Source organism: Vigna unguiculata, chromosome 9, assembly GCF_037176805.1.
Source record: "Vigna unguiculata cultivar grain cowpea cultivar isolate G323 ecotype 2 chromosome 9, ASM3717680v1, whole genome shotgun sequence".
NCBI lineage: Eukaryota > Viridiplantae > Streptophyta > Magnoliopsida > Fabales > Fabaceae > Vigna > Vigna unguiculata.
Genome location: NC_140800.1, coordinates 29,421,450 through 29,448,839, shown reverse-complemented (window position 1 = coordinate 29,448,839; position 27,390 = coordinate 29,421,450). Strand labels below are relative to the sequence as shown.

Below are 27,390 nucleotides of genomic sequence, written 5' to 3'. Positions count from 1 at the left end.
GATCACGGCCCAGCAAGTACAAAAATTTGTCTGGAAGAATATAGTGTGCAGGTTTGGCATACCAAGCATCGTCATAACGGACAATGGTAGACAGCTCATCGACAAGGGGCTAGTTGAGTTCTACAGGGGACTCCATATACAACATATAATCAGCTCAGTCGAACACCCACAAACAAATGGGCAAGCCGAAGCAGCGAACAAGGTCATACTGCGAGAACTTAAAAAGAGGTTGGGAGATGCCAAAGGGAGGTGGGCTGACGAGTTATTAGAAGTCTTATGGGCCTATCGCTGCACCCCTCAGTCAACAACACAAGAGACACCCTACTGCTTAGCATATGGAGTGGACGCAATGATTCCGGTCGAGATTGGAGAGCCCTCTTTACGGCGCCGCCTGTTTGACGCACGTCTTAATGAAGAAAGTATGCTAATATGCCTGGACCTGGTTCAAGAGCTCCGAGATCAAGTTCGCATTCGGGAGGAAGCATCTAAACTAAGGGCTCAGCGCCGCTATAATACTAAAGTCAAACCCCAATCTTTTCACCAGGGAGATCTAGTATGGCGTATGGCAAGTGCCGCTCGGAAGCACGAGGGGAAGTTCTCGCCCAATTGGGAAGGACCATTCCGAATCAGCGAAGCCGTGGGGAACGGCGCATACAGGTTGGAGCACCTATCCGGTGCCCCTGTCCCGGCCACTTGGAACGCCTCACATCTCAAGTTTTATTACAGTTCGTTTGCCAAACATTTATTTTTCAGACTCTTTTGTGATTTCGATTGCGCAATAAATGATGTACTCTTTCCTACCTTGATCTTTTTTCCCTAAGGAGGGTTTTTGGTCAAGAAGGTTTTAACGAGGCATCATAGTCATAAATAAAGCATGATCATTTCATTCTCCTATAATTATCTTATTTATTGTCAAATGCATATATCTTGATCAAGAACAAGTAAACCGGCAAAATTTCACACTCTCTCATGGGAAAGGAAGCTTCATCGAACTAGATGATCCCCCATACCTATACCAATGGGAAAGGAAGCTTCATCGCCCTAGATGATCCCCCCATACAAGCCAAAACCTAAGATAAATACACAAACAAAAGCTTAAGGAGCAGATAACGTAAAAGAAAACGCAATCCTGGCCAAAAGTGGTCGAGTACATCCCGGCCAGGTACGGCCGAGCACATCCCGGCCAATGGTGGCCAGCCACATCATGGCCCAAAGTGGCCGAACGCATCTCACCTTCACCTGTAAATACAAATAGCAACATACAAAGAGGCACACGCAACAGATGCAAACACAAAAGTCTAAAACAAAGTTCAAAGCACCACATCCGAGCATGTAATGTGTGTTAATACATGTCCAACAAATAGAAAAGTAAAACTCGCGAAACAGTTTTTAAAGTACAAAAATACAAAGTAACATATCAATCCTCGGGGGTAGGTTTCTGTTGCTCAGCCACAGGAATGTCCTCCACAGCCATGACGGAACCCTGGTACACATCCTCATCAATATTGAAACGCCCATCTCCCGCGTCAAAGTTAAAGTAGTGAGCAGCCTGGCGCAGGGCCTTGTGGAAACCTTCCTCGTGCTGGGACATCACGTACCCCTCCAACTGGTAAATCTGGCCAGCCTTCTCAGCATTATCCCTCTTCTCAGCGGCCAGCTCCTCCTCTAGACGCTCTAAAGCCGCCTGGGAATCCTCATCTTTCTTCTCAAAATCCCTGCAGCGCACCTTCAAGATATTACGCTCTGCTAGCAGCTGAGATCGTTCATTTTTTACACTTCCCAACTGAAGTGAAACCTCTTGTCTCCTGCTATTGGACTCGGCCAAATCCCTCTGTAAACTCTCTATCTCAGCAGCCAGTTTGCTTGTCTCTGGTAGTTGGCTTAGCACTGTGTTCAGATGGCAACCCATCACCATCGCCCTGGCATGAAATTCATTCAGCGCGTACAACACAGTCTCAGGACGCATGGCTGAAACAATCCAGCCTCCTCCGACGATAAGGAAACCTCTATGCCTTGGTTAATGTTGAGTTGTGCATCAAACATCGCAGACAAAGCATCAGCCGCACCGTCAGCAGAGGAAGTGCCTCGAGACTTCTTGGGGGAGGATGACCGGGGAGTACTCGGCCTTGTGGCACAATCCCTACGCTTGCTTTTCTTCTTCGCCGCGGTCGGAGGCATCATGTCGCCCTTCTGGGAAGGCGTCTCCGCGGGAACACGGCTAGCACTTTCACCCCCTTTCCTCTTTTCCTCCTCCAGTTTTTTCCTCCTCAGCTCTAGAAACACTTCTTTGCCAGAGGGACCAGCAGCAGCCATGATATCTACAAAAAACGAAATAAGCGTTAGACCAAACATACCAAACGCATCTCTATGGGGAGTCGGACGAACATACATACCGAAAAGGTCGTCGCGCGGACGAGAGGAACTAAACACACCAATAATTTTCTTGGAGGAGAGTTTCGTGGGCAATTGGTCCAAATAAGACAGCACATACAGATCCTCCTGGGTAAGGGATGCCCTCGGCCAAACTCGATAGGGTGTGGGATGTTTGGTCTAGTAGAACGGAAATTTGGGCTCGCCATTCTCGAAGTAAAAATATCCAACCCCAGCGGACCGGATGACAACCTTAAAGAAACCAGTCTTAAACCTTTTAAAAGATTGCGTGTAAGACGCGAGTAGACACTGGTGGCTTTGACCCACTAGAGACAACCAACTAACCAGATCCCCCGGACGCGTACAGTAGTACTGCAAGAAAACCTGAGGGGAGGGTCTCAAGTGGAACACTCGGCAGACCAGTCGGAATGCCTGAAGGGACGCCCAACTGTTAGGATGCAGCTGGGTGGGAGCTACATTCAGCACCCGTAGCACTCCCATTGTAAAATCATCGAAGGGAAGACGCACATGCAAATCAGAGACTAAGGTAGAATACATGTAGAAAAAGTCATGCGAATGACCTTCTCGACCGTGACACACACTATCCCCACTCCTAGCTCGCTCTACACTAATAACATGATCGTCTACTGTATCAGCTAGAATATCATACTTCTTACGAAAATCAACTATGGTGGCAGATTTACTGAACCTAGACAGCGGGAGTTTCACCCGGGGATCTACCCACTCGTACCCCGGGTGACGCAGGGCCGAGAACTCCTCGGCACCCACAGAGTCCTCATCGTCCCTCTGCACACTATTATTACACGGGGAGTCAGACAAGGCCCCCTCCTCCTCAGAGTCGCTATGCCTACTGGAAAGATAATAAGCAGAGGAGGACGACATACCTGAGATGGCGCAGACGGGAAAGACTAGGCTGGTGGTGGCTCACTTCCTAAATGACTCCTTTGTCTCACAATGTTAAGACCCCACCTCTATTTATAGTGGACCACTCTCACAAAAGTAGCCCCCTCATCACCATGAGATCTCGCTGCATCCAACGGTTGTTGGCACATCTCCTTTAAAACTTCCCACCTAAACCACCTCATTATGACAAGACAAGCCTCGAACGGCGAGCCAAGTTAATATTTTCTCTTTCCCCATAATTAAAACAAGACTCATAAATGCATATGGTTGGGAACGTCTCGGCACCATTTCCAAAGGCAGCACATCATAGCCTCTTGTGAACTTCGTTCACTACGAGCCTAGGGGGGCTGGTGTTAGTACATGGCCGAGTAGTACTCGGCCCAATGAGAAGAAAACTGGCTGGGATCATCCCGGCCCAGATAGGGGCGTCCCCACGTGATGGCCCAACCGCGAGGGCTTGGTTCCAGCGCAGCGCTGGCAGCCCAGTAAGCGCAGCGGCCGTGTACTTCCCGACCCTCGTGGCCGAGTACACCCCGGCCCAAGGTACACAACGGGCTGAACATGCGTTACAGAGGGGCATCATGCCATCAAACCTCAAGAAAGGAAGGAGTTGATATTGGAAAAAGTACAGACGGCCAAGAAAGGAAGGAGTTGATATTGGAAAAGGTACAAACGGCCAAGAAAGGAAGGAGTTGATATTGGAAAAGGTACAGACGGCCAAGAAAGGAAGGAACTGAAATGTGAAAAGTACAGATGGACAAACTCTAGAATGGAAGGAACTGATCTTTATTAAAAGCACAAAAGAATAATTCCTGCCAATAAGGAAAGAACCGATGCGTGCAACCTCAGTCGGAAAAGAAGGAATCGATCCTCAAATACAAACGGCCCGCAAATATTAATAACAGGTCCATTAAGAAATTAGTATAAATTAAGGCCTAGTGAACAGGTAAAGGTACGCTTTTCTGATTAACCTATCACTACCCATATCAATCACTCTCTAACTTGAGCGTCGGAGTGCCTGCAGGTACGTCCACCCCCGGAGTGCAGACGGCTAGGAGTCTCAGGAGGAGTCCAGGGAGGAACAGGAGGAGGTTCGACACAGAGGGTTCTTGAGATCGTCTGGTTCCGCATCTAAATAGTATCGATCAGGTACAGGAAACATCTATAAAAAAATGCAAACGAACAATAAATCTTACCCAATGAATAAATAGGGAGAAAAGGCAAAATGGAAAACGCGAAATAAAATTGGAAGGAGAGAAAACCTAGCAGAAAAACCCAAAAGATAAAGATGAAGAGAAAGCGAAATGGAGAACCCACGTGTGAAGATCAAGATGTAAACCATGGAAAAGAGAGAGAAGGACAATGATTTTACAGAAAAACCTAAAAATTTAACACGTGTCAAAAATTTAGGTTGGGTTAAATGAGTAAATTTGGTGAACGTGTAGTAGATATCTAACCATATTTAAATATGAATGATAGTATGTTAGTAGGTGATAATAGTGTAATGTTATTAAGTTAATATATAAAATAAATTTAGATTTATAAAAAATAAAGTGAAATGAATAGAGAAATTAATTTTTAATAAATAAAAAAAGCAAAAAAAAATTATTAAAAATAGATAAAAATAACCGTTAATTTTAATAAATTTAATAAATAATTATATTGTAAAGGGTAAAATTGGTATTATAAAATATGGACACAAAAGAGAGAATCCTCTTTATATATTGTTATAGATGTCATAGTATCTAATAATATCTAATATTTTTAATTAAATAATTACTAAATCTTTCTATCTTTTACTTAAAATATATATTTAATCACATTTATTTATTTTCCTAATTATTATAATGTTCCAGGTTTTATATAGATAATTAATAGAGGCGGTAACATGTTACACTAAAGAAAAGGAATAAAAGTTGGAAAAAAAAGCATGAGACTCAGTTTTATAACATTCTCCCTTTAGAACATCGAGTGTATTATTATTATTCTATGACATGCTTTAAGCTTTGTGATGTTGATGAAGCATGTTAGCGAAACCAAGAGATATTAGACCAAGTTGGCGGTAGACTTGGTTTCCCCTTGTTAAAGGAGATGTTTCACTTTTCCTTTCCTCGAATTGCTCTTCACACATTTCAGACCGAGTGGTGGCATAGCTAAACCTATCTGCAGCTTCGCGGAAATCCTTGGACTTGAAAGCAACGGTAGCATCATCTAACAACTTAAGGGACTGCAAGTAAAAATCAGAGCAATCTTGTAAGCATCGCTTCACGTATTGATCAAAACTTTTGTCCTTCAAGAGCTTTGAAATGATGGAAAGCACGTTGGTTGCGTTGGACTTAGAAAGTTGAACTGAAATGCCCACAAGATCTTCGAGGGTGGTGGGTGGTGGTTGCAAGTTAAAGGAGCCTTCTTCAAGGGCTGTAACACAAAAATCATACCTTAATTCTGGGTCACTCTTCGAGGCCTCCTTGCAAGATTTAGAGATAAAATTAGAACTATGTGAGCTTTGAAACAAAAAGAAAAACACAATGAAAATCATTGGTACGTTCAAAGCAAATTTCATTCTCGACTTCTTTTTTTCTTATGTTTGAGTGTGTTTGTGAGAAATGTGATACAATTTAATCCACACATCATACAATATATATATAGGGAGAAATTGAGTAGGGATCCATTTTAGTCAAAAAATAACTGATAAGTGTATTTAATTATCTATCACATAATTATTTTTTATCTTATCTTTCTATTTTGTTTTAAATTGACATTAATATAATAATAGGTGTATTTAATATTTTATTAACAAATTATTAATAATAAGTGGTTCCTTGAAGTCTGAGGGAGAGATGGCATTGGTGCTTACATCTCTGTATCTGTGTATGCATATGTATTTTAAAGTTTTTTATGTTTTTTATTATTTTAATTAATATATTAATGAAGTGAGAAGAGAGGGATTGTTTTCTCAACAAAGATATTAATGATTCTTTCATAAAAAATTTAAGTACATTTATTATCCAATTAATATTTTTTTAAGTATATTTATTATCTAATTAATATGAGAGAGACTAAGATTCATATTTAACATAGGAGAACACTAACCAGTATCCTAAGGACACTAGTTAAGGATAATTAATTGATATTAGTTTCATCATTCTTATATTGAAAGTTAAAATAATTAAATGCATTAATTAAGATAGTACAAATGCATATAACAAATCTTATAAAGATAAAAATACCTTTTTAAATTTTTAGACAATAACGTGTCCTGATACAGAAGAATGACTTTAGAATTTTTAAGGTCTCTACTGTATTTATAATTAATAATTTCAGATATTTAAATATTGTCTGTCTTTTTAATACATGAGATCTTGTTAAGCTAACATGAATGTTGGGAAAGATTACTGGGAGCGAGCAGTGGCAGATGTTTATGGTGGCAGGTAGGGGCCATGGCCCCTACCCCAAAAATTTTGAATTTGTTTTTATATTTTAGGTATTTTAAATTTTTTATATTATAGGTATTAGATAATATATTGTAGATATTAGATAATATATTATAAATCAATGATGATTAAATTAAATATATTATTTCTTTTATAAATATAATAATTAATGTTAATAAATAATAAAATATAAAATCAAACATAACAAAGAATAAAGAATAAAAAGATTTATCAAGATGGTTTTATTATTATTTTTCATTATAGTTTGAGCTTCTTATAAATCGTTTTCATTTCTTATTTTCACATGTTTCCTTTTGTTTTTGAAAAGAAAATATCTATTTTTTTGCTCTTATTTCTCTTCGTTCTCTTTCATTCTCGATGAGGAAAAGAATGAAGTAATTCTTTTATCTTACTTGATAGTGAAATATTAGTTTAATAATTTATTTAATAAGTCTCTTTTATATTAATTTTTATTTTATGAACATAAAAGTAAAAGTATCTTACTTTGTGTATTTTTATAACCGGATTTTAACTGTGGTTCCATTATATGACTTGAGTTTCTCATGAACTGTTCTCATCTCCCATTCTCACATATTTTCTTTTGTTTCTGAAGAGAAAAAGATCTACTATTTTTGCTCTCATATATCAGTTGATGTCTTCCGTTCTCAAGAAATAAAGGAGAAGATAATTCTCTCTTGTATCACATGATAGTGAAATATTAGTTTAATAATTTATTTAATGAGCTTGTATATTATTTTTTTATTTTATGAACATAGAAGTAAAAACATTGTACTGTGTTTTTTATAACTAGATTTTAAGTGTGGTTTGATTATCATCGAATTTTCTTTTGGTATTTACGTCTCTCAGTTTTTTATTAGATTATGAAAAATTATTTTTGAGTCTTTTTTTTTTAAATAGGTATACAAATTCAACTCTTCCATATATTCATTTGTAGTCTTATTTCTTTTTTATTTATCGTTATACTAAATTATATATTCATTTTTATTATATTAGTGACAATAATTAAATGTATAAATTTTTGACGTATTATTTTGGCTCCCCCAACAATGTTGATAAAGATCCGCCACTAACTGGGAGGTCAAAGAAAGGAAATTTGATGAAGTCTCAAATTGATACTTTAGTTGCTTTTTTTTTTATAATTTTTTTAGATGTTTAATACTATTTTTTTCTGATTATTCTGTTAATTTAAACGTTCACATGTTTAATTTTATTTAATTTTTAGCAACATTAAAACATAATTATTTTATTCTTTAATTATTTTTTAAATTTTATTGGTGAACATTAAATAAAATATGAAACACACCTGTACAACATTTATGGGCATTTTAGTCTTTTAAATAAAATAAAATAACATTTATGGTGATTAGATCAGATTTAATTTAATATCACACTTACCTATGTATTTTTTTATAGGATTCAACACATATTAATTACCTTAACCAGTGCCCCAAGGGTGTAACTAGGGATGGCAACGGGTCGGGTCGGGCACAGATAGTGCTTACCCGCAACCCGACTCGCAAAAAAAAAAAACACATTCGCCCACTACCTGCCCTTTTATCTATCGGGTATCCCCTTAAAAAATACCCGCGAATATTTTTAGATCCCGCGGGTACCCGTGGATACTCAATATCCGCACATATTTAAAAAAAATATTTTATAAATTTTTTAATATAAAATGATAAAAATAAAATATAACTTAAATTAAATTTTAATAATAATTAAATTTGACATAATAAAATATATTGTTAATATTAATTTTAATTAAATTTAACTTAATAAAATATAAATTAAATTTTAATTTTAAATTTTTGTGGGTAACGGGTACCCGCGGGTACAGATAGTATGATACCCGCACCCGACCCGTTTATAAGTGGGTATTAAAATACCCGTTACCCGCTACCCGCGGGTAATAAATACTCACAGATACTAACTATCCGCTGCGGATTTTATCCGCAGACACGGGATTTTATCCACGAATATTACGCATTTAAATAAAATAAAATAGAAATAATATTAAAAATCATTTATTATAATTCCATTTCCCAAAAACGCGGGAAACTTAATTATTTTTTTTCATCGTAAAATAATCTTAAATCCATACTTATAAAATTCAAATAAAACATTCAGGTCAGATAATATAAAAGTTTACAATTTATTCATAATCATAATAAAAACTATGGTAAACTTTTCTCCCAAACTAGCCTCGCTTTGGCTCTATGCCTCACTAGATCCACCTGTAATATCATCTTCTCACATGTAACACAATACACCATCATCGCCAAACACAAGCAGATAGGGTGAACTACAATATAAAACACACATATATAATTCAAATAGATAAGCACATACACACATCAAAGGATTTCTATTCGTTGATTCACTACCACATGGCCACCACCATGTCATCCATGATCTACGTCTTTAGGTGAATACCTCAAGATGTCTTGTTGTCACACCTACAAGCCAAAACTTGTAGAACACGTGTGGGAAACCTGCTACGGACCACACTTCGTAATGCATGTGAAGTTCCCAATACAAACATAATTCATAACGTCCCAAGACTACCAAACTCGTCAGCCAAATATTTAGAAAGGCAATCTATTTGAACCCATTCGTACGAGCCACAACTCGTACACTCACACCGGCAACACTCGCCAACCAGAGCCACAACTCAAGAGTTCTTCGTGTTCATACGTCATCCCGAGCCACAACTCAAGAGATGTCATTCTGAGCCACAACTCAAGGAATGCACGTGTTTAACCCTTATCTCGAGCCATAACTCAAGGGATGCGTTCTGCACATGGAGAATTTTACACAGCCTTGGATGGAGGTCTTGATGCGATGCTTTGCTAGGGGCCAAGTTACGAGTGTAACTTGTATTGGGGTAACACATGTTAGAATCAAGGTTTTATATTCAATTTGGTTTTGGTCTCTATATTCGTTATATTTGTTCAATTTAGTCTAATTTTTTTTAAATGGAGTAATTTTGTTCGTCTTCAATTTTAAAATGGAGCAATTTTGTCCCTCTTACATAATCACATAAAGTAATGGTGTTACTCCTCATTTTTTAACCTCTCAATTTTAAAAAGCACATTTGATTTTTAATTACTTGAAATTTTAGATCAATGGTGTTAGTCTTCATCTTTAAAATTTTCATTCTAATTTTAAACTAATTGTAATCCTAAACAAAAAAATATTTAATGAAAATGTGAATTTTAATAAAATCATCATTATAATATTTATATAAAAAAGAAATTTGGTCTCAATGTGGAATATGGAAAGGGAGAAAATTGTTCCATTTAAAACAAATGGGATTAAATTGAACAAAAATAACATATATGGAGACCAAATTAAATATATAAGGTTAAAATACTCCGTTGGTCCTCGTTTTTGTACCAAAATCTCAATTTGGTCCTCGTATTTTTATTAGTCTCAATTAGGTCCACATTTTTTTAAATTAGTAACAATTAGGTCATTTCCGTTAGTATAGAACTAACACCGCTAAGTAAGTGTCACATGTCAACTCCTCGTTTTTTTAAAATTTTTAAATTTTTAAATTTTTTTTTTAATTTTTTAAAAAAAATTTAAAATTTCTTTAAAAATATTTATGTCATGTGTCACGTCTGTAGTGTGCCACGTGTCAACCTAATATGGTGACAAGTGTCCAATTATTGTATGAATCTCAATTTGGTCCTTATATTTGTTAATTTGATTTGATTTCAGTCCCAATTTTTCTTTTTTAAATTTTGAATTTCAGGCGCTCAAAATTTAGACCAAATTTTACTTTTATATAATGTTATGATATTTTTATTAAAATTGATATTTTTATTAAATATTTTAATAATATTAATTGTATTTAATATTAAAATTTTAAATATATTTATTTTAATTTGTTATAAAATTGTTTTAAAATTTTACATTTGAATTTATAAAATTGTTATTTTTAAGCCTACTCTAAAAATTGTTGATATATAATGTTATACAAATATTTCAAATATAAATTTATTAATCTATATGTTTATAATTTTAAACTAAAATTTAAATAAAGTTTAATGTAAAATATAATTTTAAATAAATTAAATATTGTTAAAAATATGTAATAGAAATACCACTTGTAATAAAAGTATCATCATTACATTTATATAAAAGTTAAATTTGGTCTAAATTTGGAGGACATGAAATTAAAATTTAAAAAAAAAATTGGGATTGAAATCAAATCAAATTAACAAATATGAGAACCAAATTGAGATTCATATAATAATTTGACATGTGTCACCATATCAGATTGACACGTGACACACTACACATGGCACAAATAATTTAATTTTTTTTAAAAGTTTAAAAAAAATTAAAAATTCAAAAAAAAAATTCAAAAATTAAAAAAAACGAGTAACTGACACATGGCACCTACTTAACGGTGTTAGTTCTATCCTAACGGAAAAGACCTAATTGTTACTGATTTACAAAAATGTGGACCTAATTGAGACTAATAAAAATACGATGATCAAATTGAGATTTTGGTAAAAAAACGAGTATCAACGGAATATTTTAACCAATATATAACATTGACTTTGACACAAGAGACGCAATTGGGTTTATAAGCGGATATTTTAAAATAAAAATTAAAAATTAAAAAAAATTAAAAATAACAAAAAAAAAACACGAAGCGACATGTGAACACAATGTTCATTATCTCTAATTATTTAAACAACATTAGCAAAAGGGACCAAATTGAACAAAATTGATAAAGATTAGACTTGATTAAACAAAAAAAAGATTATGACCGAATTGACACAACTGAACAAAAATGTGAATCAAATGTAGATTTTAACCTAACTTTTTAAATTAATTAATTATCACTTATTAATATCTAACAATATATAAAAACGAATTTAGTATCTTAATATTATGAAAAATGGATTGATACATGTTTTGCACTAACAATATATTTAAAATGACAATTTGGTTTTTAAGACTTTTTTTAAAATGTTAATTCATGTAAAACAAATAAGATTTGAATCGGTTATAATACGTAATTGTATTTAATATAACATAATTAAATAATACAAATCGTTTCGTAACTACATATCAACATATAGAAATAGAAAACATGTTATAATACAATTAATTTAATCATTATACTTAGATTTAACTAATTAAGATATAAATAAAAGAGAGGTTATTACAATACACTTAATAATTATTTATAGTTTTAGTTGATTAAAATATAAGTTTTAGAATTTGTTATTTTTAAGAACTAAAACTATTGATCTAATAATTAGTATTTTCTAAATAATAATATTATAGTGTCTTAGTCTTAGATATTGTGTTACACCCCTTCTTTTTACTAAATTGCACCCCTAATATCACTTAAATTCCACTCAACTAGATTACGCCACATGGCAATCCTTCATTTACTAAAATAACCAATTAAAGCTTGCCATATTCTCAGTCCTCCACTCATTAAACTAACTACTTAAACCATGCGATGTCATCAATCCTCCTCTCATAAAATACCATATCATAGAATGACACATCATCACCTTCTCTCCTTCATACATTCAGAAACCCTAACCCTAATATTTCCTCCTCTCTCACCCTCACCATGCTGCAGCCGCCACGCACAACTCCAACCTCCACTGCACCGCCATCGACTTTCTCCTCCGCGCCTGCAACTCGTCGTGAAAGCCTCCTTTCCATCGCGTCGTCGTCGTGGTCATCTTCCGCAACCCAAACAGCCTCAATTCTTCTTCCCCCATCATCACGCTGCCCGAATCCCTCATGGACACATCACTCGAGATCGCAAAGTCTTGATACCCCACGCTTGCAACTCGCCGGAGCAACACAAAACCACCGGCACCTACACGAGTCCTTGAACGCACACCAGCACCTGCACTCGCGCCTCACCTTTTTCCTCACAGGAATCGCCGTGTTCGACGCTGCCGCCATACGAAACTGCCATGGCCGCACTCATTCTCGCCGGAGTAGCCCTAGAAACTCTGACAACACCTGCATCAACTGCCACCACCGTCGTTCTCCCGTCTGAATCGCCATGGCTGCACCATCATTGCACCACGTCAAGCGCGTCAAAAAAGTCTGCGCCTACACTCACCCGCAATAGTTTTGCGGACCCGGCCCCTTTGGTGTTTCTGCCGCCACTACGCCAACCATAGTAACCTTCGCACAACCACTCACGACAGTCAAACCCTAATGGAGAGAGAGAGAGAGACTACTCTGACACGTGACAACCTCTTATTGACTATCAAAGAGTCAAGACTGGTCAACTAGTCAACTCTAAGCAAGGGTGGTCAACATTGGTCAAACAGGTCATTTAGAGATAATTTTTGGCAGACGGTTCCTCTACAGGAACCCAGAATGACCTAGAAAGGAAAAAGTCGTTTGACGGCAATTCATCGCCGGCCAAACAATTTTTGGAAATTTCCAGAAACACTAGCTTTAAACGAAATAAAATAATTCATGCATAATCATACCATATTTAGCATACTAATCAGACTTAAAAAAATTAACGCATAAAGCTACTATATTTAGAATGCCAATCAGATTTAAACATGGAATTAACGCGTAAAGCTTCCCTAACCTGGTTTCCTAGCTTAAAACGCAATGCTAGAGCTCCCCTTTGATCACCAATGGTCTCCTTAGCACCACCTCAATTTAGCTCCTCTAATTCATTCTCTAATCATTGTTTTTCCTTAATTTCGTGCACCTTACAATGCTCTCAAAAATCCAGCCTCAAAACCGCTTTATTCTCTCACAATTTGTCTTTTAATGGTGTCTTAATTAGCAATGATGAAGGAAAAACGAAAATGACATTAAGACTGAAGTTAATTGTCATTCAAAGTCACTTATGGACTGTTTTCCAACCCTTGCTGCTCCTTGGCCAGGTAGGGTTTCAATGCCCTTTCACAATGATGCCAAAAGAATTTTTTGCAAAAAGAAAGTTAAATTTGGTACTACCAAGCATTGAACCCACAACCATGCCAATGGAAAATCAATACATAACCATTCAACCAATTAATGTTTCATGATAATTCATATAATTCTATAATTATATTATCACTCAACATGATCAAACATATTGCTAAAATAATAATAAATTAAATAACACATAAATGACATACATAGGATTTGAACCCAAGTTCTCTCACACAATCAAGTACTTTCAACCACTTGAGCTAATACTTTTCCACGTCATATGAATCAATAATTAATGGCTTAAAGGCTCATACTACCCACATTTATTAATTAATTAATTATTTAATTAATTAATTTCCACAGGACTTACAATGACTTTCCTGAAAATGGAAATTTATCAAGTTATAGTGTGAAAGGTCATAGAGCATGTCCGATATATCAAGAAAACACATCATTTGAACAATTAAAGCATGAGAGGAAAACAATCTATCTTTGGCATTGTAGATTTCTAAATCCATTTCATCCGTATCGTAGATTGAAGAAGGCCTTCAATGGACACCAAGAGCATGACATTTCACCAATTCCTTTAACGTGTTCGTACTGTTGGATACGGTATGGGGATCCAAATTTACTTTGGAGGGTCATTGCATCGCCAATCTTATTCATCATTTAATGTGAATATGGAGGAAGCCTTGTAAAAAATGAAAGCTGACTTGGCCTAAAAACTACGAAAGGAGATGAGACAAGAACAAGAGCAGATAAGGCAAGAGCAGGAGGAGATGAGATTAGAGCGGCAAGCGATGATGGAAGCATTTAACAAGCAGCTAGAGACCTTACTTAGGTCGCAAAAGTTCCCCACTGTAGTAGAACCTGACCTTTCTCCTGGTGTCGTTAGAGTCAACACAAATGGAAGTTGTTCGGCTACAACGGAAACAAGGGGTGACATTGGTTTCGGTTACTAATGTGAGTTGTACACATTGGTTGATTATATATCTCCACCTTAGTTGGTGGCCTATGGGAAGTGCTTTGAAGGTTCAACCATGTTACATGGTAAATGTCTCCCCTCTCACTTAGTAAAGGTTATGATGGAGACAGTATGTATGGTGATGCTTCAATTCAATACTGACATCAAAGTATTGTATTACAAGTAGTGGGAACCTTCACCATTTGGCCGAAACATCTCTTGAGGATGACACCACAAATTCAATTGGTTTGTATATGCATTAATATTTTTTAGATGTAGTATATAATTTATCCTAACTAATATTATGCTTATTTTGTTTGTAGCAAGATGAACCAGAATTGCATGTATCAAAAAATTTTGAGGATCCAATAGCGACATTAGTAGAATATAATGCAAGCATGAGTACAAATGCTGCTTCATTTCCTTGGAATGCCAATGTTTTTGGTAGAGAAAGCAAGTTGCCGTTGTACATATATAAAAGTGATTTGGTGGAGATCATATCAGGCACAGAGGACTTAAATGTGTCTATTATGCAATTATGGATGATGTAAGTGAATCATTTTTAAATCATTTTTTAATCGTTTCCTTCTTAGATATTAAATGTGTATCTTCATTGTTAAATTAGGTACTTGCATAGTTTGAGTGTGCAAGCGGGAAATGATGACATATGTGGGTTTACAAACTCTCATTTCATGACTTCGATGGGTAGCAAGAACCCTGGAACAAAAAAATACATCCAGAATTCCATAATGCAGCAAAATAAAATGATTTTCATTACTTCATATATAGATAGGTAACTATATCCTTATTTTTCATTTCATAAGGTCTAATTTTTGTATTATTAAAATTTGAGGTATTTAAACTAATTTTCATTGCAGTTGTCATTGGCAATTGCTTGTTGTATTAGTGCCAGAGCATATCGCTATATGGTTTTGCTATTATCATAAACCTCCTCCCCCTATTTGAAGAGCATAATTAATACGTAAGTTTTTTTTTCAATAAATGCCTTCATTTATACATTAATCTTGAATATATAATCTCATGTTTTGTATTGATTATTTTAACTTTAGTGCTTATATAATTGATAAAGTATATTGAGGGGTAGATCGGCTGCCAATACTAAAAGGGTTACTTGGATTTCTCTCTGGGTACTTATACTATATATGTCATTCATTTACTTAGTATTGTCATGTGTATTTATAACAAAATACAATTACTGCCACTGTAGTGTAATAAACAAACTGGAAACTTTGAGTGTGGCTATTATGTGATGCAATTGATGACAACAATTGTTCAAGGCAATTATGAATGTTGTTGGGATGCGGTAATATACCAACTTATTATTTTATGTACTAATTATAACTTAACCTAATTTACATATGTATTGCTATTAATTTTTCCAACACTTTTGCAGAAATTCAATGACCCAAGTCCAATGGATTCAGGAGCAATAACTTATGTTCAAAAAGCGTGGACGAAGTACTTTCTATCTGTAGTTAGTGAGAGTTAGGTTTAGTGACACTTAGAGGTAGTTGAAACTTATGTTTTTAGATCTGTTGCCATATAAGTTATTTGTAACTTTGATGAAATTGTTTAGATTGAAACTCTGTCTGGATTGGAACTTTCTCTGAATTGGAATTTTGTTTCTGGATTGGGTATGTTTTTCTGAATTAGAGGTCCGGATAAGACATTAAACAAAGCTCGCTTTTAAAAAAAGGCACTAACTAACGACGGTTATGACCATAACCATCGTTAAAATGAGTCTAATCCATGACGGTTGGTGCCAAAACCGTTGTCGTTATGCTTTGGGCTTCTGGTCCAGGTCTAAGCCCATATTATTGTTGTTCATAGTTCAACGATGGCTCTTCAAATCGTCGTCGTATTAGTTAATAATGACGACGGTTATAAAACCGTTGTTATTGTTTGTTGCTTTTAACAACGATTTAATCAACGACGAATTTGGAACCGTCTTCATAGAATTTGGTTAATCGTCGTGGATAAGCATAGTTACAATAGTGACTATTAAATATATCTATATTTTAGGTTTAAAAAGTAATACTTTATTTTAATTGAAGTAAAACCGTTATTTTACTAAAAAATATTAAATTGACTTATAAGTATTAACATTACTTGGAGTCGATTAAATCAATTTTAACATGAGTTTTTAAAAGAAAATATTAAGTAAAATGTTATTTTAAATAATTTAGATGTGAAGTAGTTGTATATGTTTAATGTTAGACATTAAGAGTATTTTGATTGACACTAACTATAGTTAACTTCTTTTAATAAATATATATTTTTATTAATATTATATAAATACAAAAAGTTTTCTATTTTGTAGGAGAAATTAGTTAGGAAAAATATTTATCATTAATCTCTCATTAATTAGCGAGAAAATAACAAAAGAATAAAATTGTACTTTGTTGATATTGTTCATAACAAAATATAGCTACTGAATTTTCAGAATATATATTTGTATTTAATCTCTTACTAATTTTTTCAAAAAATAGTGAAAAAGTAAAATTATAAGTTATTCATAGCAAAATAATTATTGATGTACAAGATCGCATATTTGTAGCTAATTCGGACTGATTGGGAGAGAGAATAGAGAATTCAATACAATTATAACTTCTTCATAGAAAAAATAACTAGAGATTTACAAAAACATATATTTATAGTTAATCATTCTCAATTAAAATTATATTAAATATAAAAATAAAATAATTTTTAATTCAAAAATATTTTATTTTTTTTAAATTTAAATATTTCAAAACTATTTTTAATTTATATATTTGAAAATTATTTTTTAAATATAATTCTATATATTGAAATATAAAGTATAAATATAAATATCAATAAATAAATTAAAATATATTTATTTCATAGAAATATCAAAAAATTTCATGAAAATCATGTAGTAAATTTAGAATAATATAACAAAATTTAATATAAAAATCAATAAATATAAAAGATAAATTATTGAAAATAAGATATCAATAAATAAATAAATTAATATATATATATATATATATATATATATAAATTTCATGACAGTCATCTAATAAATTTATAGTAATATAACAAAATTTAATATAAACTCTAATAATTAATTAAGAATAAACCGTAAAATAAGACAGAAAATTATATATTTAAACTTTAACTTTAGTAAACGAATTATCTTAATTAATTAAATTAAAAGAAATATTGTTGTTGACACAAAAATTGTTACAGAATAACAAACGGTTAGATTTAGTTAAATGACATTAAATTACATTAAAAGAAGAATAATAGATGAAATTTACCCTTTAATTATTTGTAATGAAAAAATAAAATATTTATGATGTTAGAAAAATATATCTAAAATTAATAAAACATTTTATAAATAAAACATTTATAAAATTATATGTAATTTTCTTAAAAAAAATTTATTACAAAAAATATCTTAAATTATTTATTTTAGAAAATCGAGTGCTTGTAATTCGTGCGAATTTTGTTACATAAAATATTTTTAAAATAATTATATTTATTATAACTTTTTTTTAATGTCCAGAGCTATGACCGCAACATTTAATGTGGTCTGAAATAAATTAGAATTTTAAGTCATGAGTAAAATCGACTAATCATGGACTCAAGTTGGATTAGGATGAGAAAATTTCATTTTTTCAAAAGTTGGTTAAACTAAATCATTCTCACTTAACTTATGGGCTGAAAAATGGTTGGCACAACTCAAGTTATATACGTTGATACTTTATAATAATATTCAGATAATTAGGTGAACACTTTATAATAATATTTCGATAATTAGGTGAACACTATAATTCACTTTCATTTTGATGTAACAAATATATAAAATAAACTGCAAAAAAAAGAAACATTCGTAAGTGAGTCAACCAACTAACCCGTGATGGGCTAGGTCAGGTTACAAAATTTCTTACTCACCAAAAAATGAGACAGGTTAAACTAATTCTTTTTTAGCTCGATCTGTGGTCAGCCAACCTTGTGAGTCAGGTTGACTCACTTTGACACCCCTACCTCCAACCCATTTACGCGTAAAAAATTTCTTATCCTTCCTCCGCTTCTTCCCTTTGCTATTTTGTGCTCAAGTTAGGGTTCGATGAGAAGAACGAGGCCTTTGACTTGAATGTCGTGTTCTTGTTTTGCTATGTTTTTTAAAATTGAAACAAATCAATCAAACAGTTTTATGATTTCCCATACCTATTTTTCTTCTCTCTGTGTGTTCTTTTCTCTCACAGAGCAACCATTGCTCATCTATGCCTGCCATTCCATTGTCGAGCTACTACCATGGATGAACCCACAACTCTAGGGTTTCACGCTCCATTATGTCAAAGCTATTATAACATAATAAAATCGACTCAGCCAATTCAACAGGAACACTAATTATCTATAAATTTTTTTAATTATTTAAATAGATAATAATAAAAATACTAATAAAGAATAAAGTACTTATATTTTTTTAAAATTATTTAATAAATTTTTAATTATTTAAAAAGATAATAATACAAATATCACAAAAAATAAAAATAAATAAAATGATAAAAAATGATAATGTTACACGACAAAATGGCCTTTAGGAGAACATGGAAGAACTATTTTACAAAGTTTATTATAGCCAATTATTTGATCAAACTAACTAAAACCATCAATATTGTGGTTGAACAAGATTCAATAGTGGACTGTGAATATTACATGTGATTTTCTAACTTGAACAAAATGTTCCTCCAAATCATTCAATCTAACATTCTCAAGTCATTGCAGATACGAGAAGCAGTTGTCACAAATCCCATTTTTTTATTTAAAATAAATATATTTAATAAATTTTAAAAAATTGTTAAATAATTATTTCCCTTGATAATTATTGTTTTTAACACAATAAAAAATTACACTCTTAATACAAAAAACTTTAATTAAATTAATTGTATTTGCAATCCATTAATAATTAAGATAATTGAATATGAGAATCTTTTAGTAATTATGAGAATTTGCTTTTTAGTAATTATAACATGTATTTATAAAAGAAAAAAATGACAATGTCTAGTTAACTTGAAAATAAGTTTTTTACCTCTTTTTTATTTTGTAAGGTTAAAATTTCTAACAAATCTTTACGGTAATAATTATTGTTTTTAGCACGATAAAAAAATACACTCTTAATACAAAAAACTTTAATTAAATTAATTGGATTTTCAATCCATTAATTATTAAAATAATTGAATATGAGAATCTTTAGTAATTATGAGTTTGTTTTTTAGTAATTATAACATGTATTTATAAAAGGAAAATTTAATATTAATGTGTAGTAAACTTTAAAATAAGTTTTCTACCTCTCTTTACTTTTTATTTTATAAGGTTAAAATTTTTAATAAATCTTTCAAATTAATAACATATTACCATTACTAATCTCTTTAATAAACACAAGTAATCACTATTAAATACTAACACGTCAATTAAATTAATCACTATTAACAAAAAATGATATTAATGTGTAGTTAACTTTAAAATAAGTTATTTACCTCTCTTTACTTTTTGTTTTATAAGGTTAAAATTTGTAATAATTCTTTCAAATTAATAACATATTACCATTACTAATCTCTTTAATAAACACAAGTAATCACTATTAAATACTAACACGTCAATTAAATTAATCACTATTAACAAAAAATGATATTAATGTGTAGTTAACTTTAAAATAAGTTATTTACCTCTCTTTACTTTTTGTTTTATAAGGTTAAAATTTGTAATAATTCTTTCAAATTAATAACATATTACCATTGATAATCTCTTTAATAAACACACGTAATTACTATTAAATACTAACATGTCAATGAAATGAATTATTAACTGAATTCAAAAGTTCCGGAAACTTCAGAAATGTTAAAGCAGCTATTGACTCTATTCCAAAGAGTAATAATAAAAGGTATGTGATATATATTAAAGGTGGAGTCTACGATGAAAGAGTTGAGGTAAAATCAACTAATATAATGCTTGTGGGAGATGGTATTGGAAAAACCATAATCACAGGCAACCGAAGTGTTGGAGGAGGCTTCCAAACCCATGATACAGCGACTTTTGGTAAGTATATGTTTTTTAATTATGTTTCTATCAACTAAATTGTATATGAAAAAGAAAGAATGAGTTATATTTTTTCTGTGTAAATATATCATCGATAAAAGAATGAGTTGTAAATGTATATACAACTCAGTTCCCACCACCGATAATCATTGTTAACCTTGAAAGGAGTTATCTTCAAATCTCCAAAAATTTTTAAAATGAAGACAAAGTAATGAGTTCAGTATCTATAATATTTAATATGCATATTAGTCTATTACGTAAATATTTTTTTATAGTAAAATTCCAAAATAGTATTTATGTTGTTTTATTGGTGGAATCATAGATAAGTACTTTGTTTTTGTCTGTCTCGTCAATGTTCAATAATTGTTTTTATGCATATCAAAATATACTGGACTTGGTATCTAGTAAAATAATTTTTTATTATTTATGATATTTTTCGTATTTTCCACACTGAAAATTTTATATGGAATATTAGAAAAATTTTATTGTTTTACTGTATTTTTATATTAATATTGACAAAGTATATATGTTAACATGATTTATTTATGTCAATATGATGTAAAACTACTATATCTGATGAGTTGCACTTCGTAGAACCGTGTTCTGATTGGTGGACACTCCATGCAAGGCCGTCAAACGTCGTACTCACAGCGGAAAATCAAATATTTGGTGGATTTGAGGTTTCTCTCTCTCGTTTCAACGGAGGAACTTCTCGAACACCCTCACTGGTTCATAAACCCTAAGAGATGCAAAAACCAGGGTTAGGGTTTGAGCTAGACGAGTGAAAATAGGCTTTTAAAGTTGGAAAAATGTGATATTTGGCCCACTTCACAAGAGGAGTGTCTTATACTTTGACTTATGTGATTTTTGAAAAGAATTTTAAAGTCAAAGTGTGTTGTGGCAAAATATTTTGAGGAGTGTAAAATAGTGGAATGAGATGGAGTACAAAACGTTTGAGAAGGAAACAAGACAAATGAATTTATGGAAAATGAGGGAGAGTTTAAAGATGGGATGATATGAATCTTAATGGGAAAAGGATCTAAAGGGTTTAGATTTGCTGGAAAAACAGAATTGAAATGGAATAGAATGGTACACACAGCTGGACAAGGTCACGCTGCACCCCAATCTCAACATTCAGTTATCATCCAAAGGAATTACTATTCGTGGCTTTGGTTCGTTAAGGTTCCTTTAAGAATTATGTGCACGAGATCAATGAAGGTTCCATAACAGAAAAAAAAAATAACAATGGCAACGAAATGATTTCAGAACGTATTGGATTATGCCCTGGATGTAAACATGCTTGACGTGAAAAGGGTTCTGTGGACATTAGGTTCTTTAAGATTGATTCAAGAATTTTGGACCAAGAGGAGCGTAATCAACATACAAGGGAAACAATGTAACACGAATTCAAACAAGAAAACTTACAAGACAATGAAGGATAGCATCACACCATCCACACGTATACCACACATAAGCTTCACACCTATGATGGCTGGATTTTGCCTTGATTCACACAAGGATCAATGAGCATCACACTCACCCAAATTCTTCACGAAAATGGAAAAAGAATTCATTCAATAATCATCCAAAAAAAAAAAAAAAAAAAACTCCAGTTCACGTGTTCAGCCCTTGTTTTTGTCTAGGGTGCTGAATTTGCTACCAAGGTAACCACCCCACTATCAAAATAACCGCTCCACTACTCTAGAAGCACGGCCACATGGCTTTTGGCTGAACAAGTCACTTAGTTCCCTTACATTTAATTGAAAATACACGGAAATTAACAAAAATAAACATTACATTAAATTAAAAACACCCTAAAATAACACAATAAAAATTCCTATGCTACTATGTGCCACACGAACTAACACATAAAAATTTCCATGCAACTATGTGCCACCAATATTGCTTTCACGCATTTTGGAGCTCAACTTCATCCTTAGCTTCATCCTTCCAAGTGATCAAGTAAACAAGCTTATGTGTAGGATCCTTGACCACATCTTCTAAGAGATTTAGAATTAGCCTTTGTAATGTTGCCTTGGTTTGCTTGGCCTTGGATCTCGTCATAGGACCTCCTATCCCTTGTAGAGAGTTCTCCTCTTCTTTGGTTAGTTTGGATCCAGGTTGGTGAGAGATGTCCTCATCATTCCCTCCCTCTTGAACCGGATGGGTCTCCAAATCCGAACCAGCTTTCTTCAAAGCCGAACCATCTTCACCTGCATCAAACAAAGATAAGTCAGCAACATTAAAAGTAGGAGACACATTATACTCACCTGGCATTTGGATCTTGTAAGCATTGTCATTGATCCTTTCCAAGACTTGGAATGGTCCATCTCCTCTAGGCAGCAACTTGGATTTCCTTTGTTCGGGAAATCTCTCTTTCCTCATGTGTACCCACACCCAATCTCCTGGTTGGAACACAACTCTCCTTCTACCTTTGTTGGCTTGCTTTGCGTAGCTCGCATTCTTCTTGGTGATTTGATCTTTAACTTTCTCATGAAGCTTCCGCACAAACTCTGCCTTTGCCTGTCCTTCAGTATGCTTAAACACAGAAATGTTAGGCACAGGTAATAAATCAAGTGGAGATAAAGGATTAAACCCATACACTACCTCAAAAGGAGAATGATTAGTGGAAGAATGGACAGCTCGGTTATAAGCAAACTCAATATGGGGTAGGCAAGCCTCCCAACGTTTCAGATTGTGCTTCAACACTGCTCTAAGCATAGCACCAAGTGTCCTATTAACCACCTCAGTTTGGCCATCTGTTTGGGGGTGACAAGTAGTAGAGAACAACAACTTAGTTCCTAATCTACCCCACAAACTTCTCCAAAAGTGACTCAAGAACTTAGAGTCCCTATCACTCACAATACTCCTAGGCATACCATGTATCCTAATGATCTCTTTAAAGACAAGGTCAGCAACGTGACTAGCATCATTTACCTTTTTGCATGGAATAAAGTGAGCCATCTTGGAAAACCTATCCACCACAACTAGTATGGAGTCTCGGCCAGTACTTGATCGAGGCAATCCAAGCACAAAATCCATGGACAAATCCACCCAAGGGTGTTCAGGAACAGGAAGAGGAGTGTATAAACCTTGGGGAAGAACTTTAGACTTAGCTTGTCTACACTCAATGCATGACTCACACAGTTTGGCTACATCCTTTTTCATGTTAACCCAATAGAAATGCTCATGCAAGATGTCATAAGTTCTAAGCACTCCAAAATGACCCATCAACCCCCCTCTATGTGCTTCCTTCACTAAGAGTTCTCTAATGGAAGATTGAGGAACACATAGCCTATTTGCTCTAAACAAGAACCCCTCAAATCTATAGTACTCATCCTTGGCCATCTTTTCACACTCCTTGTACCTTTGGCCGAACTCTTTATCCTCCTCATACATCCCCTTCAACACTTCCAAACCCAACAACTTGGTCTCAACCATAGATAGTAGCGCATGTCTCCTAGATAGGGCATCCGCAACCACATTTCCTTTCCCTTTCTTGTACTTAATGACATATGGAAATTGCTCTAAGAATTCAACCCATTTGGCATGTCTTGTATTAAGCTTACCTTGACCCTTGAGATACTTAAGAGACTCATGGTCACTATGGATAACGAATTCCTTGGGAAAAAGATAATGTTGCCAAGTTTTGAGGGCTCTCACTAAGGCATAGAGTTCTTTGTCATAAGTAGAGTAATTCAAGGCTGCTCCACTCAATTTTTCACTAAAGTATGCTATGGGATGGCCTTCTTGAAGTAGAACAGCTCCTATACCTATGCCAGAAGCGTCACACTCTATCTCAAAGGATTTGGAAAAATTGGGCAATGCTAGGATGGGTGCACTCACTAGTCTTTGCTTAAGAGTTTGGAAAGCTTTCTCTTGTTTTTCCCCCCACTTGAAGCTCACGTTTTTCTTCACTAACTCATTTAAGGGGGCTGCCAAGGTGCTGAAATCTCTCACAAATCTCCTATAGAAACTAGCCAGGCCATGAAAACTCCTAATATCACTCACGGATTTGGGTGTTGGCCACTCTTGTATGGCCTTCACTTTGGATTGATCAACTTCTACCCCTTTTGAACTCACCACAAAACCCAGAAATACCACATGGTCTTGACAAAACATGCATTTCTCAAGATTAGCATACAACTTTTCATGTCTCAAAGCAGATAACACAGAATGCAAATGTTGAGCATGCAAGTCCAAATCAGCACTATAGATCAGAATATCATCAAAATACACTACCACAAAATGCCCTATAAAATCTCGTAGAACATGATTCATCAACCTCATGAATGTGCTTGGTGCATTAGTTAATCCAAATGGCATAACCAGCCACTCATACAACCCAAATTTGGTTTTAAAAGCAGTTTTCCATTCATCTCCTTCTCTAATCCTAATTTGGTTGTATCCACTTTTCAAATCAATTTTTGAAAACACTTGTGCACCATGCAATTCATCAAGTAAATCATCAAGTCTAGGAATGGGATGCCTATACTTAATGGTAATGCTATTCACACTTCTACAGTCACTACACATGCGCCAAGAACCATCTTTCTTAGGCACCAAAATCACAGGAACAGCACATGGAGATATAGAATCTCTTACCCAACCTTTCTCTAAGAGAGCTTCCACTTGCCTTTGTATCTCCTTGGTCTCCTCGGGATTGCTCCTATACGCTGGCCTGTTTGGAATGGTGGCTCCAGGTATCAAATCCACTTGATGTTCTATTCCCCTCAATGGTGGTAATCCACTAGGCAAATCCGAGGGGAAAACATCCTTGAATTCCTGCAAAATAGAAGAAATAGGAGATGGCAAGGAAGTGGGAAATTCAGGGTTAGTATTCAAAACAGGTTTGCATACAAGCATATATAAGGGTTGCCGTGCTAACAACACCTTCCTCACTTCCCTCTCTTTTGCTATCTCTCTCACATTGGTGTTTCTCTCCTTGCCTCTCTTTTCCTCTCTCTTAGTGTTTGATCTTTTCTCGTCACTCACACTCTCTACCACGCTCTCACTCTCAACTTTCTTTTCTCTCATGATTTTCTCTCTCAACCTCACTTGATCATGACACACCTCTTGTGGGCTTAAAGGTTTAAGCACCACCTTCTTTCCTTGATGTGTAAAAGAGATCTTGTTGGAGAATCCATCATGGATGGTCTTGTGGTCATGCTGCCATGGTCTCCCCAACAATAGATGACACGCCTCCATAGGCACCACATCACATGAAATCACATCAGCATAAGTTCCAATGACTATGGGCACCTCCACTTGCTGTTTCACTTTAATTTCTCCTTCATCACTTAGCCATTGCAAACGGTAAGGTCTGGGATGAGGCTTGGTAGGAAGATTCAACTTGGATACTAGCCTTGTACTAGCCACATTAGCGCAACTCCCACTATCCACAATCACCATGCAAAGTTGCCCTTGGACAATACACCTAGTGTGGAAAATGTTGTCCCTTTGGCTTTCATCCATGGCTTCTATATGAGATCCTAATAGTCTCCTCACCATCAACAATCCCTTCTCGTTCATTTCTGGTCCAACATCCTCATCCTCCTCTCCTTCAGATTCTTCATTTGCATCTGACTCACTAGAATATCCTCCATCATCTCTAATCACCACAGTCCTCTTGGTAGGACATTCATATGCATAGTGCCCCTTGCCTTGGCATTTGAAGCATGTAATGTCTCTAGTTCTTTTTGGTACAGCTTCATTGCCCTTAGAAGGCTTAGGATCCGCTTCTTTGGTGGCCTTGGTACTCATGGCCGAACTGGTCTCTCCCTTGGCCGAATAGGGTGATGACTTATATCCCTCCCTCTTAGCCTTGTCCTTCCACCCATAAGTAGAAGACGACGCCATTCTCCTTGAAGCTCCCTTCCTTTTGAGTTGCTCTTCTACTTGGATGGCTTTATGGAGAAGATCCTCCATCTCCACAAACTCCTGCAACTCAACCACATCACGGATATCATTATTCAACCCATTAATGAACCTAGCCATTGTTACCTCAGGATCTTCCTCAAGCTTAGCTTGGATCATTAACATCTCCATCTCTTTGTGGTAATCCTCCACACTTCGGCTTCCTTGAGTAATTCTTTGAAGCTTAAACTTCATATCCCTTTGATAGGATGCAGGGACATATCTCCTCCTCATGAGCCTCCTCAATTCCTCCCATGTGTCTACTGGTGGATCTCCATCTCTTTGCCTCTCCCTTTGAAGCTTGTGCCACCAAATCAATGCATAGTGTGAGAATTCGGATGCTGCCAACCTCACCTTTTGTTCCTCCTCAAAGTTGCCGCAATCAAACACATTCTCCATCTTGAGCTCCCAATTAAAGTAAGCTTCGGGATCATTCTTTCCTGCAAAAGAGGGAATGTTTAGTTTAATTCCTTGGAGAGGATTGCCCCACTGCTCCCTATTCCTCCTTTCTTCATCATATCTCGCCACCCTTGTTTCTTGCCTCCTTACACCTCTTCTTGTTACTCCATCATTCTCCAACCTATCAATTCTCTCATGTATCTCATCATTGGCTTGTCGGAGTAATCTTTCAAGATGTTGAGTAAGAGCTTGCATTTGAATGGGACTAATGCCTGCCCCTCCTTCTTGGTTTGAATCTGCCATCTCACAAAATAATGCTTGTAGACAAGATAAAAGGTTAAG

General features: G+C 34.5%; 1 protein-coding gene across 1 annotated transcript; it reads right to left on the bottom strand.

Moving 5' to 3' along the window:
- Nucleotides 1–5,231: 5,231 nt before the first annotated feature.
- On the bottom strand, nucleotides 5,232–5,903 carry LOC146883867 (putative invertase inhibitor). The gene has a single exon (XM_085666121.1). The coding sequence runs from the start codon at nucleotides 5,855–5,857 to the stop codon at nucleotides 5,294–5,296; it is 564 nt and encodes a 187-aa protein (XP_085522247.1). The 5' UTR covers nucleotides 5,858–5,903; the 3' UTR covers nucleotides 5,232–5,293.
- Nucleotides 5,904–27,390: the final 21,487 nt, after the last annotated feature.